The sequence below is a fragment of the Monodelphis domestica genome, chromosome 1 (genome assembly GCF_027887165.1).
Source record: "Monodelphis domestica isolate mMonDom1 chromosome 1, mMonDom1.pri, whole genome shotgun sequence".
NCBI classification, from domain to species: Eukaryota; Metazoa; Chordata; class Mammalia; order Didelphimorphia; family Didelphidae; genus Monodelphis; species Monodelphis domestica.
The window spans coordinates 186213774-186232524 of NC_077227.1; the positions used below are offsets into that span (position 1 = coordinate 186213774).

The 18751-nt window shown below is 39.3% G+C and overlaps 2 protein-coding genes across 7 annotated transcripts in view; one reads left to right on the forward strand and one right to left on the reverse strand.

Moving 5' to 3' along the window:
- Positions 1–1114, reverse strand: part of SPPL2A (signal peptide peptidase like 2A) — a 57226-nt gene extending 56112 nt beyond the window's left edge. For 2 of the 4 annotated variants that reach the window (XR_008914878.1, XM_007479944.3), the window contains exon 1: positions 814–1072. Coding sequence is in view for 3 of the 4 variants with exons in the window: in XM_007479944.3 (XP_007480006.1) it covers positions 814–879 (66 nt within the window). In the remaining variant the exon portion in view is untranslated. Of the gene's footprint in view, positions 1–813 lie in introns of all 4 variants that reach the window. The other 2 variants (XM_007479947.3, XM_007479946.3) reach the window with 2 other exon arrangements.
- The window catches only part of AP4E1 (adaptor related protein complex 4 subunit epsilon 1), a 304079-nt gene that overhangs the window by 72792 nt on the left and 212536 nt on the right, over positions 1–18751 (forward strand). The window lies entirely within an intron of this gene.

Consider the following 18751-nt stretch of genomic DNA (forward strand, 5'->3'; position numbering starts at 1 on the left):
CGACACCATAAAACAAAAGTGAAATCATCTTGCTAGCTTTGTGAAAATTTCAAGCTTGAACTGAAGCTCCACGCTGTGATTTGGTTTCCTTTAAGCTATATAAAAGGGGAAGTGTCCGAAATGACGCGCGGTAGAGCCCTCAGAAGTCTAATATACCACTTTACGAAGAGGAATCCTCCCCACCTCCAAGTCTCCATTAATGTGTATGGAAGTTAAAACACTGGGAATGCCACATTGTTGGGGCAGGATGGAGGGATGATATTAAAGTTATTCCCAGACGGGCAAGTCTTCACAAACCAGAGGGTAATAAATCACCGCTTGAAATAACTCAGAAAAGAACTGGTGTGGAAAGCAAGAATCAGGGGAAATGGGGGGGAGGTGGATGGGAGGGAAGGGAAGCTCCATCTACACCTTACCAGAGGAATAAGGCATTCCAGGGGACAGCAAGTAAAGTGGCATACCAAAGGCGGAAAGTGGAGAGCGAAGAGAGGAAGATGGGGGAATAAGAGATGGAGGGAAATATAAGGAGAGAAGTAGGAGAAAGGGGAAGGTGGATAGAAGAGAGGGGAGGAGAAGAGGGGTAGAGTAGAATGCGGGAAAGAGAATCTGGGGAGGAGGGGAATGCATGGCAGGATGGGCGGAGGGGAAGAAGGGAAGAGGGGGGAGGAGGGAAGGAAGGAAAACCTAGGGATATCCTCAGCCACGCCCTAGGGCTCGGTTAAGGGAGGCCCAAATGGGAGGGAGCCAGACCTCCGAGGCTGCCCCCGACCACACTGGACGCCCCGCCCGCTGCCCCAGTAGCCGCTCCCTTACCATAGGTAGCAGAAAGCCCCAAATCAGGGCGATTGCGGCCGGCAGGAGCCGCCTGTTCGTCCCCATCCTCCTCAACCCCTAGAGCGCCTGTTCCAGAAACCCTGGCTGCCACTCGGACCCGGCGAGGAGGAGGTTCGCTCCTGCCCGGTCCACTTCACTTCCTTCCGGCTCGAACCCAGGAGGGCGCCTTCAGCCAGGGCGCCAGCCAAGGAGCCAAGCTCGACTTCCGCCCCGACGTGTCCAGCGGGGGCGGGGCGGGGGTGGATGGGGGGGGGACTAGAGGAAAGTCCCCACGCGTGGCTACGCCCTGTGGGCGTCCCCCAGCATGAATGGGCGGGTCCTGGAGAGGGTGGGTGGGGCTGGGAGTTGTACCCCGCCCCCAGCCTTTTCTCTGGCCTCCCCTTTTGGACCGCTTTGCACCCTCATATCTCGGTCTGTGTGTATGTGTGTGTGTATGTGTGTGCTGGCTGCGTGACCTTGACCAAGTCACTTCCTGGCTCTGACCTTCACTTTCCTCAGATGTCAAATGAGAATACTAATATTCTTACAAGCCAATAGAAATAGTTTGTATATGGTTATTTGCCTGTGATCTTGAAAGCAAGAACTGTTTTCTCGCCTTTGTATCCCCACTGCTTAGCTCAGTGTTTGCTATAATAGGCACTTAATAAATGTTAGTTGACTAGAGTCTCTAGTGGGATCTGAGTTTAGCAATTTCCAATGGGGTGTATGGGGTGCTGGGGGGGGGGGGAGTAGTATCTCTGGTATGGAAGGCTTGTCGTGCCCTCCTAGGGCAGCTCTCCAGCCTCTGACCCCCACCTGACACTCAGCTCTCACTTGTGGCTCCCAGTAGCTGCTAGCATGCTACAGCGGCCATACCCTGGGCACGGCTTCGACAGGCTGGCCAAACCTTGTGAGGGTAGCCATCGGGTCGTCGTGGACCCCTGGTGAACCAGGGCTTTGCTCACCCAGCATGTGAAGACTGCTTCAGCGGAACAGACGGAAGAAACCAACAAGAAGGTTCAACGGCTGAGAGGGCGAGGCAGCAAAGCACTGTGGAGTGCTTAGGGAATGTTGGAGCACAAAAGACAACAAGGCCATCCAATGTAGCTGAGGAAGTCTACAGGTGTAACGACTTTTCGTGCCACTGGACCCAGGCTTCCAACGCCAAGAGAGTGGGACTGTCTCTGTGCATCGATTTTTCCACTTAAATCTCCTTCACACACAAGTGTCTTTGTGCACACTCCTCTATACACCATAGATGAAAACGCACAAAGACAACCGTCATCCTCTGTTGCCGAGAGACTACTACTAAAGCACACAGTTCACTGGCTTATTGTTAAGTATCAAAGGAGAAGGAATCTAAAGAAGCTTTAGTGTTTTTCAATACCAATTGTTATTGTGACCCTCGGTGTGATATTGAACAAGACAATCATTTTGAACCTCATTTTCCTCATTTGAAAAAATGGGGACAATATACAAGACTCACCTCTACCCCTGAAACTGGCTGGAAGTGTAGTAAGAAGGTGTTGTTAATGGGAGCTCCTCTGGTTGCTGAGGCTAGAACCTAAAGGATATATATCAGTACTAAGAGATCTGTGGTGGGGAGGGGGGATCACCATTTATTCAATCCCCCAAACCACTGGGATGCACGGTGGATAGAGCTAAGTTTGAAGTCAGGGAAGACAGTTCAAATTTGATCTCAGACACTTATGTGACTCTGGGTATGTCATCTTAATTTCCTCAATGGCAAAATGGGGATAATAATAGAACCTACATCATAGGGTCATTGTGAAGATCAAATGAGGTAATATTTGTAAAGTGCTTAGCACAGTGCCTGGCACATAGCAGCCACTATATAAATGCTGCTGCTGCTGTTGTTAATGGACAATTGTGCCAGGAGAGATTCAAAGTTTAGATAATGGCCATTCTAGTAGTTTGCTAGTATGAGGAAATCTGCAAAGTAGAGCACTTAGAGAACAGGAGCCCTCAGGCTGATGCTTATCATTTCTGGATCATGAATTCAGCTGATTCTCATTAATGAATTCATTTCAACAAACATTTGTTACATCTCATCAATGGAAGGTTAGAGGCACTGGGGAGACAAAGAAAAAAGAAAAAGTTTCTGCATCCTATTTTAATCAAACCTATGTTGTTGTTCAGTCACATCTAACTCTACAAATATAGATTTTGTCCATGGGGTTTTCTTGGCAAAGATACTAGAGTGATTTGCCATTTCCTTCTCCAAAGGTGTCACCATGAAGAACTGAGGCAATTATGGGTTAAATGATTTGCCAAGGGTCACACTGCTAGCTGGTATCTGAGGCTGAATTTGAACTCAGATCTTTCTGATACAATGGAGGAAACTTCTAAGACTAAAAGGATACTTAAAATTGGATTAGGTCTCCTAGCTCCACCTAAGCTGGTATTATCAATTTAAGGTCTATTGTTCAGTCTGTAATGTCAAGTTTGAGCCCTCCCTCTAGGTGAACTCTCATGGGACAAAGGGCAAACTTGGGGTCTCCAGATTTCAAGTTGACATAAATGTTTTTAGAAATTTATTATTGATAGAAGGAACCCACATAAACAAAAGCTATTTGGGGTCTTCAATAATTTTTAAGGATTTAAAGAGGTCCTGAGAACAAGAAGTTTGAGAAACACCTGAGGTCTATGGATATTTTACTTTTTTTAATATAAAAGATTAAGCTTGAGTAATAACTAAGTCTAACTTAGGAGATATTGTGCTTGAAAAGACATTTTTAAAAACCAAACAGTCCTTACTTTCTTCCAGACAGAAGGGAAAGTGCTAGGCAAAAGGGATTAAATGACTTGCCCAGGGTCACACAGGTGGGAAGTGTCTACCTGCTTGCCTCCTTAAGGAGACTTTTAAAATCATCTTGTATATCTGGCCCCCTCATTTCCCAGGTGAAGAAACTGAGGCTCAGGGGTAAAATCATTTTAAGTTGGCAGAGCTAGAGTTCTAATCCAGGTTTTCTTACTGCAAATCTAGTTTCCTAGTCAATATACTCTGCAACAAACCAAAAAGTTAAGAAACTCAAATTGAAGAAGAATCACTTTTTCCCCTTAAGAAGGGGCAGAGTTAAAAGGCTATTGGGACTTATTTAAATGACTTATTCTCCTGTGCTAAGGAGCTTCAGAAACTTACTCTCCCCATTGAGGATCAAGAACTGCTTAGGAGTATGAGGAATGGAACTGGGAGTGGGAACTTTCCCAACCCACTATTAAATTGGCCTCAGTGAAAACCACTTCCCATTTTCTTACAAGTTACAGATTTGCTGTTTCCTGATTCATTTACAGAGTAAGAGACCTAGAAATGGGTCTAGAAAGCAGAATTAAAAAGGAAGTTGGTCTTTACAATGTCCAAGTTGTCTAGGATGGCTAGAGATAATAGCCTCAAAATGCCATGGAGTAGGGGCAGGTAGATTGCACAGTAGCTAGAATAACAGTCCTGGAGTGGGGAAGAACTGGGTTCAAAGTTGAAATCAAACACTTCCTAGCTGTGTGACCCTGGACAAGTCACTTATCCCTCATTGCCTAGCCATTACTGCTCTTTTGCCTTGGAACCATTACACAGCATTAATTAATTCTAAGCTGGAAGGTAATGGTTAAAAAAAAAATGCCATGGAGTGTATAAAGCTAGAGGGTAACACTATCTTAACTAGCCCTGTTCTATAGAAAAGGAATCCCAAGCTTTATATTGCACAAAAACTTCTAAACAATAAGTGTAGTGGATAGTGTTCAAGATTTGGAATCATTAATATCTAGGTTTAGATTCTTGCTAGCTACTAGGTGACTCTGGGCAAATGACTTGGGCTCTCTGTGCATCAGTTGTCTTATCTATAAAATGGAAGGAAGGGAATTCCAACTCTAAATCTAGTAACTACACATTGTTATGTTTCTTGTTTGTCTCAATAGGACAATTAAAATTACTTTACACTGAACCTAAATCATATTCAAGACCTTTTTGGAGATATGACCCACCCAGAATCAAGAATAAGAGGCCTGCCAAGTTGAGGTGTCATAGAAATTAGTGTTTAGAAAGGCCTTGAAATTTTCTTTTGCTTCTTCCCCATCATATCTGATTTTTTAATTTTTTTAAAAGTTTAATTAATTAATTAATTAAGAATATTTTTCCATGGTTATATGATTCATGTTCTTTCTCTCCCTCCCTCCAACCGCCCCCCTCCCATAGCTGACACCCAATTCTACTGGGTTTTACATGTGTCATTGATCAAGACCCATTTCCATATTATTGATATTTGCACTAGGGTGATTGTTTAGAGTCTGCATCCCCAAACATATCCCCATCAACCCATGTGATCAAGCAGTTGTTTTTCTTCTGTGTTTCTGCTCCCACAGTTCTTCCTTTGGATGTAGATTTTTTCTCATATGTCCCTCCGAATAGTTTTGGATCATTGCATTGCTGCTAGTAGAGAAGTCCATTACATTTGATTGTGCCACCCATCATATCTTATTGAGGGGAAACTGAGATCCAGAAAGAGTAAATGATGTACCTATAAGGATATAGCCAGTTAGCCAGGATTTAGAATACAGACTCTCTGCCTTCTAGTCCAGCTCTTACTCCTACATTGAATTTCCTATACTCATTTCAGGCAGATGAGTCTTAAATCAACATCTTTGGATATGCTCCAGTATTCATACCATATAGGCAGGGCTGGCTGTATATAAAATTGTAAAGGTACTTTAAAAAAAAGTTCAATTTTATTTTATCTTCAGGTTCACATTCTTTCCCCACCATACTGAGAAAGCAAATTGAAAATAAATAAATAAATAAAGCTCTATTAACAAACACATTAAGTCAAGCACAATGAATTCTCTCATTGGCCTCATTAAAAAAAAATTATCAATTTGTATCAACACTCTTTATCAGGAAGTACTTAACATTTTTCATTCTTAGTCCTCTGGAATTATGTTTGGTCATTGCTTTGATTAGAGTTCCTCAGCATTTCAAAGTTACTTGTTTGTATAATATCGTGATTTTACAAATTGTTCTCCTGGCTCTGCTTACTTTACTTTGCATCAGTTCACATGAGCCCTGCCAGATTTCTCTGAAAACACCCCCCCTTCATCATTTCTTACAGCACAGTAATATTCCATTCCTAATTGATGGGCACCCCCTTGGATTCCTATTCTTTGAAGCCATAAAAAAATTTCCAAATTATTTTTGTACATATGAGTCTTTCCCCTTTTTCTTTGATCTCTTTAGGATTTAGGCCTATTTGCAGTATCCCTGGGTGAAAGGGTATGCACTGTTTAATTTACCAAGTACTTCTTTAGCCTCTTCATTATTTACTTTTTTTTTTTAAACCCTTACCTTCCCTCTTGGAGTCAATACTGTGTATTGGCTCCAAGGCAGAAGAGTGGTAAGGGCTAGGCAATGGGGGTCAAGTGAGTTGCCCAGGGTCACACAGCTGGGAAGTGTCTGAGGCCAGATTTGAACCTAGGACCTCCCATCTCTAGGCCTGGTTCTCAATCCACTGAGCTACCCAGCTACCCAGCTGCCCCTGATTATTTGCTTTTTACTTGCTCTCATAAAGATCCTGTATTCTCATCCTACTTTTTTTTCTTTTTCTCTCCCTTCCATCAAAGCAGCTTTCCTGAAAAGATCCAAAAAAATTATTCATTAATTTGGAAATGAGTATTAGAACTTAAATTTTAACTATCTCAGGGGCTCTTTTGTTTTATTTTATTTTGTTAAACCCTTACCTTCTGTCTTGGGATCAAAACTATGTATTGGTTCCAAGGCAGAAAGTGGTAAGGCCTAGGTAATGGGGGTTAAGTGACTTGCCCTGGGTCACACAGCTACAAAGACTCTCAGATCACATTTGAACTTCAGCTCTGAGTCTGGTTCTCAATCCACTGAGCCACCTAACTGCCCCCCCCCCCCCGTCCCCCTCCCCCCTGCTTATATTTTAACAGAGGAAAAGATTTTGGTGTGAAGAAATAGAGTTTTAATTTCAGAATTTAATTTCAGAATTAACAGGCCAAATCCATAGAGAAGGCCTTCTTGGTGTCCTTGAAATAACAATGTGTAGGTGGCTGCCAATTCTGTCTTAGGTCCTGACTGTAGAGATTTAGTCAGATATTTGCGAACTTGCTTGTCATGTCTCCCAGTTAATGAAATCCTCCTCCCCAGTTTTCATCTCCACCATCACCTTCTTCTCTCTCTCTATTTAAAAAACAAACAAACACAAAACTCCCATCTTCCATCTTAGAATGAATACTGTGTATTGGTCCTAAAGCAGAAGAGTGAAAAGGGCCAAACAATTGGGATTAAGTGACTTGCGCAGGGTCACACAGAAAGTGTCTGAGGCCAAAGTTGAATCCAGGGCTCCTTTCTCCAGGCTTGGCTCTCAATCAACTGACTCACCTACCTACTCCTTCCTTATATTTTTTTATATTTTACTTCCAAGTTAGGAAGTGAGGACAGACAAGAAGAAAATAAATTTTTAAATGACTAAGAATGATATATTTTTCCCCATCTACAGTTAAAATAATATAACATGGCTATTAAGTAAATATCTTTGGGTAGTTTTGCTAACTTCAGGTGACTAACAGCATTAGAATGTACCTTTTATATCATAATCATAATAACTAACACTTAAATAGTTCTTTGAAGTTTTCGGAATGCTTTAAAGTTTCACAAGAATATTAGGGTCGGGAGGGATTTTAAAGACCATCCTAGTTCAATTTCACTCATTTTACCACTGAGGAAACTAAGCCTTAGGGAAGTGATCATGTCCAAGACTGTATATAGTTGCCTAGTGGCAGAGCTAGGTCTGATAATTCAAATCCCCTGCCTCCTCTTCAGCTTGGCAGTCATAGTTGGAAAACATATTTCGCCTATAAATACATATTTTAGTAATCAGACTTCTTGTGCAAGTCTTAATTACACATTTGATTCAGTCATTTACACAAACTGGATTTAGGATAGGGTAAAATCTAGTGGCTATTTTTTGACTCTTTTCTAAAGTTTTGGTGTTGCAGACTCTGCCCTGGAAGGCAAGATAAGTGCTAGTATTTGCCTCACATGGGGGTTTGGGTCCTCTTCTTATCTAACATGAACATAGAAGTCTATGTATCTAGATAATTCATGCCTAGCTAAAATGCAAACCCCAAGGCAATTTAAAACCAGCCACTGCCTGGCTGTAACACCTGCATGCATACAAATGTAGTTTTTAAAAGAGAGAAGAAAGCAAAAGCAATAAAGCCATTCTGTTCCTTTAGGGTAAATACTTAGATAGGATCTCTAAAAATGCCATTGAAATTAGGTGCCCATTTTGCACATTATTCTCAATGAACTGTTGTTAACCTGTGAAAGCACTTATACAAATATTTAGAATTACTTCAGACAGCATATATTTTATTTAACACTTGTCTTCACTCCTACACCTACCTTACTTAAGTATACAGTCTAACACCACATTTAATTCTGATAAGCATTTGTGTAGAGGAGGACTGGGGAAAGGTTGTCTAGACATGTTACCTAAAATGATAAAAGTGTATAGTTGTAAATTCAGCCACAACAGGAGCATTTCAAAATCTAGTTTTGATAAGTTTGCTTTGATGTATCAATTACTATGAACTCTTTTCCCTCCTAGCTGGTTAAAAATTAAAACACTATAATGGTCTTCATAGCATAATGGATTAAATCCCAGAATTCTCAAGGTTAATCTTAAGAAAAGGAAAAAAAAACAAACCCTAAACACCCAACTTGCCAACAGTTATGCTCCTGTGTAAACATTCCTTTCCATTTATGGGCATCCTTTTTTTTCCATTCCCAAAGCTACTTTGAGAACTCATGAGTTAGATTTATTTATAGACTCAACACCTTAGTCATTAACTCTTAAATACTAAGTGCTGTTTTTGTTGTTCTTGCTTTTATTATTGTTTTAAATAGAGGCATCTTCAGTAGGTCGACCAGGACTATAAAAGAGCTAAGTTCAGCAATTTTAGCTGTAGGGATGCCAAGATAATTACCACCATTTACTGGCAGGCTATTAAATAACAACTTGGACTCCTCCAAGTGAGAGAAGGACCTGTTTGAAATAAAGGAACAGCAACTTAGTAGCAATGAAAAGGAAAGCTTGATACATCTCAGTTTACACAGCAATTCTGCTGTGACTTTGGAAAGATGGTAAGAAGATGAAATGATATTTAGTTGTCCGGAAATGGACAATCCTGCCTCTGGAGTCAGAGAAGCTGATTCTAAATCCTGGGCCTGCCAACTGGCTATGTGACCTTGGACAAGTTACCTTGCCTCTCTGGTCTTCACTTTGCTCCTCTGTGAAAGGAGAGAGTTAAATTGCTGAATTAAACGACCTCAGAAGGGCCCACCTATGATAAAATAAAATCTATTATTATTATTTAAAAACCCTAATCTTCTGTCTTAGAATTGATATTAAGTATTGATTCCAAGCCCAGAAGAGTGGTTAAGGGCTAGGCAAATGTGGTTAAGTAATTTATCCAGGGACACATAGCCAGAAAGTATCTGAGGTCACATTTGAACCCAGAATCTCCCATCTCCAGGTCTGATTCTCTATCCACTGAGCTACCTAATTGTCCCAGTAAAAATCTATTATTTCACTGTACTGCATTTTTGTAGGGTGTGTATTCTCATTTCCCAGACAAATTGTTCATTTCTTTTTTTTTTAAACCCTTACCTTCTGTCTTGGAGTCAATACTGTGCATTGGCTCCAAGGCAGAAGAGTGGTAAGGTATAGGCAATGGGGGGTAAGTGACTTGTCCAGGGTCACACAGCTGGGAAGTGTCTGAGACCAGATTTGAACCTAGGACCTCCCATCTCTAGGCCTAGCTCTCAATCCACTGAGCTACCCAGCTGCCCCCAAAGTTGTTCATTTCTGAATCTTCTAAAATGACCAAAGTTCTATGAAATTTAGTTGCTTAATCTGGTGCTATAAATTAAAATTCTAAACTCAATGGTAATTACAAAAGTCAGCCAGCAAAACATTTATTATATACCAGACACTGGGATAAGTGCTAGGGATAAGGAGAAAAACCTAACCAATCCTTATTATCAAAGAGGTCACAGTTTAATGAGGAAGATGATATACAACCTTATATACAAAATATATATACAGAATAAATTGGAGGTAATCTCAGAGGGAAGGCAAATACAGGTGGGGTGGTTAGATGGTTCAGGAGATAGAGAGCCATACGTGGGGATGGGAGATACTCAATTCAAATCTGCCCTCAGATACTTCCTAGCTGTGTGACCCTGGGCAAGTCACTTAACCCCCATTGCCTATCCTATACTACAATTCTGCCTTGGAACCAATGCTTAGTATTACTTCTAAGACAGAAAGTAAGAATTTAAAAAAAATAAAATTAAGAGAGAAAATGTAATGTTTGGCACTTACACAAGAATGAAGATGATCGTCCTATAAGAAGATTCTTGAAGCATTGGAAGCAAGAAGCTATTATTTTAGCTAGAATCACAGCACTATCTTCTCAAGAACAGACAGTTTGACTTTAGTTTTTTTAAAAAAATTCCCTAAAAGTGATGGGACCAAAGTTATCTTGAAGTTTGTCTAGTGAGCAAGACAGCAAGAGAAAATAAAAGATAAAAGCAAGGCAGTGCAATTCAATTTCATTTATTTCAACAAGCATTTATTAAGTTCCTAGTGTACCTAAGAAGCTTTCAAGTCTACTGAAGAATACAAGATGTATATAGATAAGTACGATGCAATTTGAGGATAAAGAAACACTAACATTTAGGTTTCTTGATATCTCATGAAGTTATTAGCTTTAACTAACTGAATTCAAATTTTTAATGAATTATTTTGTTCAGTGAACTTTTTCATCTCCTTTTCATTTGGCCAATTTTACTTTTTTTAAGAAGTAATTTTCTTCAATTATTTTTGTCTAGATTTTCTTTTGTGTGCGGGTGTGCTTTCTTTACCAGACTGCCAATTCTTTTTTTCATTATTCTCTTACCTCACTCTTATTACCTTCCCCCCCCCCCCCCCCATTTTGGCTCTTCTCTCTTATGTGATTTCTAAAATCCTTAAAAAAAAAAAATCTCTCCCAGGAATTCTTTCTGGGCCTGAGACCAATTCACATTTTTCTTTGATGCTTTGCTTAAAGCCATTTTGACATTGCTATCCTCTTCTGAGTTTGATAGTCCCTATTACCATAGTAACTTTGTATGGTCAGGTTCTTTTTGCTGTTGTTGTGCTCATTTTCCCAGCCCATTTCTTGACTTTTGGCCTAATGTTGAAGTTGGGATCTGCTCCTGAGGTAGAGGGGAAAATGTTCTAAGCTTTATCATGCTACCATTTTCAGAGATAATTCTTGAGATTAATAAGTTTTCATTTCTTCCAAGATAGTATTATCTAAGTAGAGGCATGTTCACTGCTTTCTTGGCCTGTCTTCTGCTTTGAGAGCAACCACAAGCACATTTTTCTATCCTGGAACTGTGAGCAGGATCCCTGCTTCCCTTAGCTGCGTGCTCTAGTGTTCTAGTGCTTTTCTTTACTCTAGGATCATGACATGGGTAATGAAACAAAGTCCAGCACCCAGGACCAACAAAGTGTCTCTTGTAATCTCCTTCTGACCAGTTTCCCAGATCCCTTACTGTGTTGGCTTAGAGCTCTGGAAATTGCTCACCACTATCCTCCTAGTCTCCCCAGGTTTGTGCTGATTTGCTCCGACTTTGCTGCTAGCTTGGCCTGTTGCTGACTTGCTCAGGTGTTGTCTGTGTTGGACTATGCTCCACTCTGATCCCAGTGAGACAGACATTTCCTATTGATCTTCTAAGTTGTTTTGGACTGTAATATTATTTTACCCCATCCTTTTGGTGGTTTTACTGTTCCAGGATTTGTTTTGAGGTATTATTTTAAAGTTTTTTGAAAGAGAATTTGGGAGAACTTAGGTAAGTTCCTGCCTTCACTACACCATCTTGACTCTTCCTCCATACTACCATTTAGGTAAGAGGAGTTAACTCTTGAGCAGGAAAAGAAACTAAGGAGTTTAAGAGGCAGAAGTGATGAAAGATTTAATTCTAAGCCTGTGCAAAGGCATGGAGGTGGGAGATGCAATGCTAAATTTGAATAACAGTAATCCTTTTAAAATCCATCCTCCACTCAGTTTTAAATTGTCCTTCCTAAAGAGTAGGTCTGACATATCTCCATCTGCCTTGACTTCTGCTTCATTCAACAAATTCCATTGGCTTCCTATTACTTCAGCATCAAATGTAAAATCCTCTGTTTAGCTTTTAAAGCCTTCATACCCTGGCCTCCCCCAATGTTTCCAGGCTTTTTCCATATGGCTCCTCTCCATGTTCTCTACCATCCTGTAACAATGACCATTCAAGGACTCTGTCACACAAGACAGTCTTATGTCCTGACTGTGCATTTTCACTGCCTCTTTTCCCATGCCTTGAATACTCTATTTTCTCATCATCTCCTGGCTTCTCTTACTTCTTTCATGTCCCAGCTAAAATCTCCCCCCCTTCTGCAAAGCATCCTTCCTTAACCCCCCTGAATGCCAGTTCTTTCTCTGTGATTATCTCTTTTTTCCCATCTATATGTTATTTGTACATAGTTGTTTGCATGTTGTCTCTTGAACTGGACTGCAAGTGCCTTGAGAAGGTGGACTGATTTTTACCCTCCTCTATATCTCCAGTGCCTAGCACAGAGTGAAGATTTCATAAATGCTTGCTAATTTGTTTACCTAACATGTTTACTGAGAATGTTTACTTTATTAAGCAATAAAGTGATTGCTGACTGTCAGAGACACAGGCACTTCAGTCTTCTAATGAATTAGTGAAAACATATATCATCCTCTAAATTTCATTGATAAAAATAATGAATGTGATACATAGTAATATTAGCACATATGGCACCCTCACTAAATGAAGCTAACCAATATTTAATTTTTAAAGTGCCATAAAAGAATAAAGTAATTCATAGTTTGAAACAATTAAACTAATTTATCACAATAAAGAGCATTCCTTAAGGGACTGTGCAGGCAGACAGATTTTTTTTTTTTGCTAGTCAAAATATAGCATTGAAACAGTAGTTTTACTGCTGATATGGGTAAAAAAATTCCAGAATTTGGACCAGTTAGATGGAGAGTAATAACTGATTACTTAGTTTATCTTTCATTCTTCATCAAATTCATTTCCATGTTAAGCATTGGGAATATCTAATTAAATGAATTGTCTGGATTTGAGGGATTATAATCTCTATTGACAGTGTTAGGGAATAGAAAAGAAAAGACTTAAAGATATAATTTTTTAGTCTAAAATCATTCTATTTAGCATTCCTTTGCTAGGGTCCAGTGACTAGAACATCTCCCTGAAAAGGGTATACTCGTAGTTCTTTAGTCAAAGGCTTAACAACCAGTTAACCAAAGCTCACAACCCTAACCAAAGCCAGGAAATGTACTTTTATCCTTAGCTACTTCCTGGACTGTCTTTTATTTTCAACTCCTTTCTGTCAAATGATTCTCTTTCTAAGGGTTAGACTCTCCCAAGATCCTCTCTGGCTTAGCATGTAAATGAATTCAAGACAGAATTATAATTAAATTAGAGAGGTAGGATTGTGTTCTCAACTCATCGAACCTAAATCCCTGTTTTTATTATGCTTAGCTTTTACATTGGTGCTGTATTTTGGTGGCAGAAAAACCTTCCATCTCTACATCTAAATTAGCATCAAAGGGAGGGATGATTGATTCCATGATATCCTCTGAAAATAACAGACCTATAATAAAATATGCATTACTTCTATATAGTGATACTTAAAAAATTAGTGAGACTCCTTTCCCTTAAATTCCTGATCCCCTAATCTCTGGTAGTTGATCTGATTTTAGATCAGTTTTGGTTTATCCCCAAGTAAAAATGTTCTGGGGGTTGGGGAGAATGAGAAGATATTTCTTTGCAGAAATAGGTTATCCTGTTCTGGGCCAGGTATTTTATATTTTATATTGCCATAAAATTAGATACTTTAGGTTATTCAATGAAAGATTAACAACAGATTTACTTAGCCATAGCCGGAGAAGTTTATGCAAAGAAATACACTGAGTACAACTCTAAATTCATTTAGCTGAGCAAAGTTCCCTTGCCTAAATTACCCATTGTGGTTCAACAAACATCAGAGACAGTCAGGACCTCCTCAGAGTCGTTTGCACTAGGGGTGGGGAACCAGGAAGTGAAGTCAGAAGCCGGAGACTAAAGTTCCCAGAGCCAATGGAATCTTTAGGATATTTTTAATACTTTTAAAAGGGAAAATTAGCACATTTGCATGAGGGAAAGTGTTAGGATACTGCTCCCACACTTGTAGGGGAGGGCCTATGAGTATGGAACATTGTATATAATATTAGAATTTTTTTCAGTGTTTTGATTGGTTTTGCTGACTTTTTTCTCTTTTTCCTTTCCTTTCCTTTCCTTTCCTTTCCTTTCCTTTCCTTTCCTTTCCTTTCCTTTCCTTTCCTTTCCTTTCCTTTCCTTTCCTTTCCTTTCCTTTCCTTTCCTTTCCTTTCCTTTCCTTTCCTTTCCTTTCCTTTCCTTTCCTTTCCTTTCCTTTCCTTTCCTTTCCTTTCCTTTCCTTTCCTTTCCTTTCCTTTCCTTTCCTTTCCTTTCCTTTCCTTTCCTTTCCTTTCCTTTCCTTTCCTTTCCTTTCCTTTCCTTTCCTTTCCTTTCCTTTCCTTTCCTTTCCTTTCCTTTCCTTTCCTTTCCTTTCCTTTCCTTTCCTTTCCTTTCCTTTCCTTTCCTTTCCTTTCCTTTCCTTTCCTTTCCTTTCCTTTCCTTTCCTTTCCTTTCCCTTATTCCTGTTATTCTTTATTTATAAAAATACTTCTCTGGGAGGGGGAACAAACTAGCATAAAGTGAGAAATCTAGGTGATTTGTATATAAGATGTCAGTGCTTATTGGCAGGACATAGACTAAAAACAAAAGACATCCACAAATCTCTATCTTAAAAAAGTATTTTTGGGAGACTAGGTAAATTTTGATTCAAACTAAACCAGAAACTATCTGAGCTCGATGTTTATACTTAAAAACTTTATTTTGCCCTAGAATCAACCCAGAGCCTTCAGAATCATTACCATAAGTAACTTGAGACTGAGATAAACCTCTTGAAGCCATTTGGGCCAGATAGATTTTAAGTCCATATGTCTTACTTTTTAAATATTCGGAACACTATATAAGCTTAAAAAACTAACAAATGTCAGAATTGGTAAAAACTTTAGAGACTATCTTGTCCAACAGATATTTGAATTTAATTCAACAAATACTTAATAACATCTTCTATGTGTATACTGTTAATTAAAAGTTTAACCTCATGAAATGAATGATAGAGTATCATTCTTGAAATAAGAAAACAATTTGTTTTATTATAATACACTCTTGGGTCTTAGACTAGTCCAATGGTTTGTCAGTAAATATCTGGAAAAGTACAGGAAATTCCAGTGTTATATGTTAAACAGCTGGTAAAGTACTATAATTTGTGAAACCAGCTCAAGAAACAGGCCGCTGAGAGAGCTAGCCAGCCAAGCACACGATGTTTCTCTCTCTCTCTCTCTCTCTCTGTCTCTCTCTCTGGAGAATGGAAGAAGAGAAAGAATTGTGTGATATGCTAAGTTCTGCTTTCTGTGGCAAACAGATCAATCATCTAGCTAATTTCTTTTTTAAACTTCACTTTCTCTTTTGAAACCAATACTGTTTATTGGTTCCAAGGCAGAAGAGTGGTAAGGGCTAGGCAATAGGAGTTAATTGACTTTCCCAGGGTCACATAGCTAGGTAGTATCTGAGTCAAGATTTGAACCCAGGATCTCCTCTATAGGTCTGACGCTCAATCTACTGAGCTACCTAGCTGCCCCTAGCTAATTTCTTTTAAAAAAGGCTTCTTCTCAGTCTTTTTCACTTCTTTTTAAAATATTTTCTTTCCTTTATTCTTCTAGTTCCTTTTCTGTTCCTATTGTCCAAAAGACTAAACAATTATAGGCAACATGATAAAGAATATGGGGGGATGAAGGAAAGCTATGTTTTATGTACTGATGATGTAAATCTGAATTCTGGGCCACCAATCAAAATTTTAAAAAGGAACCTTTCTTTACCATCCTGTTTCCTATACTTCCTTCCCCAGGCATTTGCCACCAGAATTACTTATACTCTGTACCCTGGGAAATTGGGCTCTTTCCTTCTGAGGCTCTCCAAGTACTTTAGGCATTTTTTGGGTCACAGATATGTGAAAGGGAATTCTTTATTCTCTTTGTCTATTTTTAGTTAATCAGTTAAGAAACCCCTACTTAATCCCTATTTAATCCCTACTTAACACTTTGTTAGCCATCAAGTAAGAGAATTCACAAGTTACTTACTTGGAGAGCTCCACTCTTTTAACCCAATCAATCTGAAATGTGTAAATCCTTTGGTAAGAGTTGACACCTTAGGGGGCAACTGGGTGGTTCAGTGGATTGAGAATCAGGCATAGAGATGGGAGGTCCTAGGCTCAAATCTGACCTCAGACACTTCCCAGCTGTGTGACCCTGGGAAAGTCACTTAACCCCAGTTGCCTAGCCCTTACCATTCTTCTGCCTTGGAGCCAATACACAGTATTGACTCCAAGAGGGAAGGTAAGGGTTTTAATTAAAAAAAAAAAAAAAGAGTTGACACCTTCAGAGGATAAGAGGTGGATCCCATAAACACTGTTCCTCTGGGCTGGCGCCAGTGCTCACATCAGCATCACATAAACTAAAAACAAAAGATATTCACAAAAAAGAATTAAAAAAAAAAAGTATTCTTGGGAGACTAGCTAAATTCTGAGCCAAACTAAATACCTGATTGTATCCAACTTTGGTATGTGTACTTCGAAACTTTATTTTGCCCCAGAATTCACACATAGTCTCCAGGATCATTACTACAAGTAACTTGAGATGGAGATAAACCACTTGAAGCCTCTTGGGCCAGATAGAGAAGTCCATATGTCATAATCTTTAAATGTTCAGGACACTTTCTATGAACTTATGAAACTTTATATTCTGAGTTGCTGTCTGTGGGGATAGTATAAACCTGCAGACTGAGCACCTTGGGTGAAAAGTGGTAATGCCTTTTGGGAGGCTCCTTATGCATCTGCCAGAGAGAAACTGAGGGGACTATTGGATTAGGTGTTTCAAGGAGAGAATCAATTGGCAGAGAAACTTCCATATTATAATCTCTCACTGGATAATATAGAATCATGCTCTTTTTCTGGAGGTTAAGGCTAAAGGCAAGCAACCTCAGGTAATTTGGACTATTATACTACTACTAATTTTTCAAGTTATCAATTCATGTATAGAGCACTGTGTTCAGTTATGAGCACCATAGTTTAGGAGGGACATTCATAAAGTGGAAAATATTCAGAAGAGAGTAATCAGGATGACAAAGAACCTTGAGTCTATGGCACATGAGAATGGGTTAAAAGAAATGGAGTTGGTTAATCTGGAGAAGAAAAGATGCAAGGGAGATACAAAAACTGTCAAGAGGTAACTAAACTAAATAAGGATTCAATTTCTTTTGAGTTCCAGATAATAGAGCTAGGAAGAAGGGGAGGAGGCTGCAGAGAAGCAAATTTAGGTTTTCTTTTAGGAGGAAAAATATCCCCAATCTTTCCAAAAGAGCTCTCCAAAACTAGAATGGGCTATTTCAAGAGGTAGTTGATTCAGGGTAGCTAGGTGACTCAGTGATTAGGGAGCTAGGCCTGGAGATGGGAGTATTACTTCCAAGATGGAAGATATGGGTTAAAAAAAAAAAGTCGTAGTATATTCTCCTTTGCTTGATGTCTTAAAGCAAAGGTCAGCTGATCACTTGTAGAAGGGATTCTTGTTTAAAAATTATTTGTTTTTAATGGAGTCAATTGAAGTTTGAGAATGGAGGGAGACAACGTGAATCATATAACTATGGAAATCTTATGTGTAAAATAAAGTAAAAAAAAGAATAAAACTATTGTACCTGGGTGTAGACAGCAACACTAGGATTCCTACTATGTTGAATCACTTACACACTTATGGCAGAATAATATTGTATTTAGTAGGGGGTTGGTCAAGGGTTCCTTGACCACTTATATCCTGTTAATCCACTTGATATAATTAAAGGATACAAGTAGGAGACAACAGAGACCATGTTATCATGGATTAACAGGCCTATAAAGGGCTTAAACCTTGGGAGGTTCACATTCTGGCTGACCTATTTACAAAGGATAGTTTTATAAAATTGGGAGTGGCCCATTCCTATCTTGTAATGAGTTTATCCCTTCCAGACTTTGGTGGAAGAGTGTAAAGAAGTGTTTGCACTCCAGTAGGAGATATGAAGAAGTTTCTCAATCAAATTGGTGGTGGCTAGTTTAAGGACAAATTATGTTCCTATTTGCATTTAAAAAGTATAATCAAATTCTGAGAATACAGTGGTCTCCGGCAGTTGAGAAGAGAGTCAGATACAGAAGAACTACAGCTATAGCTTTCCCTTTATACTTCTTTTAGAATGCAAAATGGCATTCTTTCTCCTTTGCATTTCCTCTTACTCCATTAGGCAATGGTATCTTATAGCAACTTACTCAGCAGGAGACATTACACTCAATGGAGAAAATACTCAGAATCCAGCTGAGGAGTCAGGTTGAGCTGTCAAGAAAAGCTGGCGGGACAAAGCATGAGGACACTAGTGATAAAAGAAATAGGAAGATGTGATTCTTTGGTGCCAAATGTATGAGTTGTCTTAGACACTTGAGTTCCCTATGTATGCACCTCTCTACTTGTGAATTCTATATATGCATCCATTCTTCCACTATGTGTATTTGTGGGAGACTATACCTTAGGTTTATGAAGGATGTATTTTGTAATTTTTATTATTCTATGCTATTTCTGTAAATGCCTTTGCCTTGAGCTACTTGTATCTTGGACTTGGGTT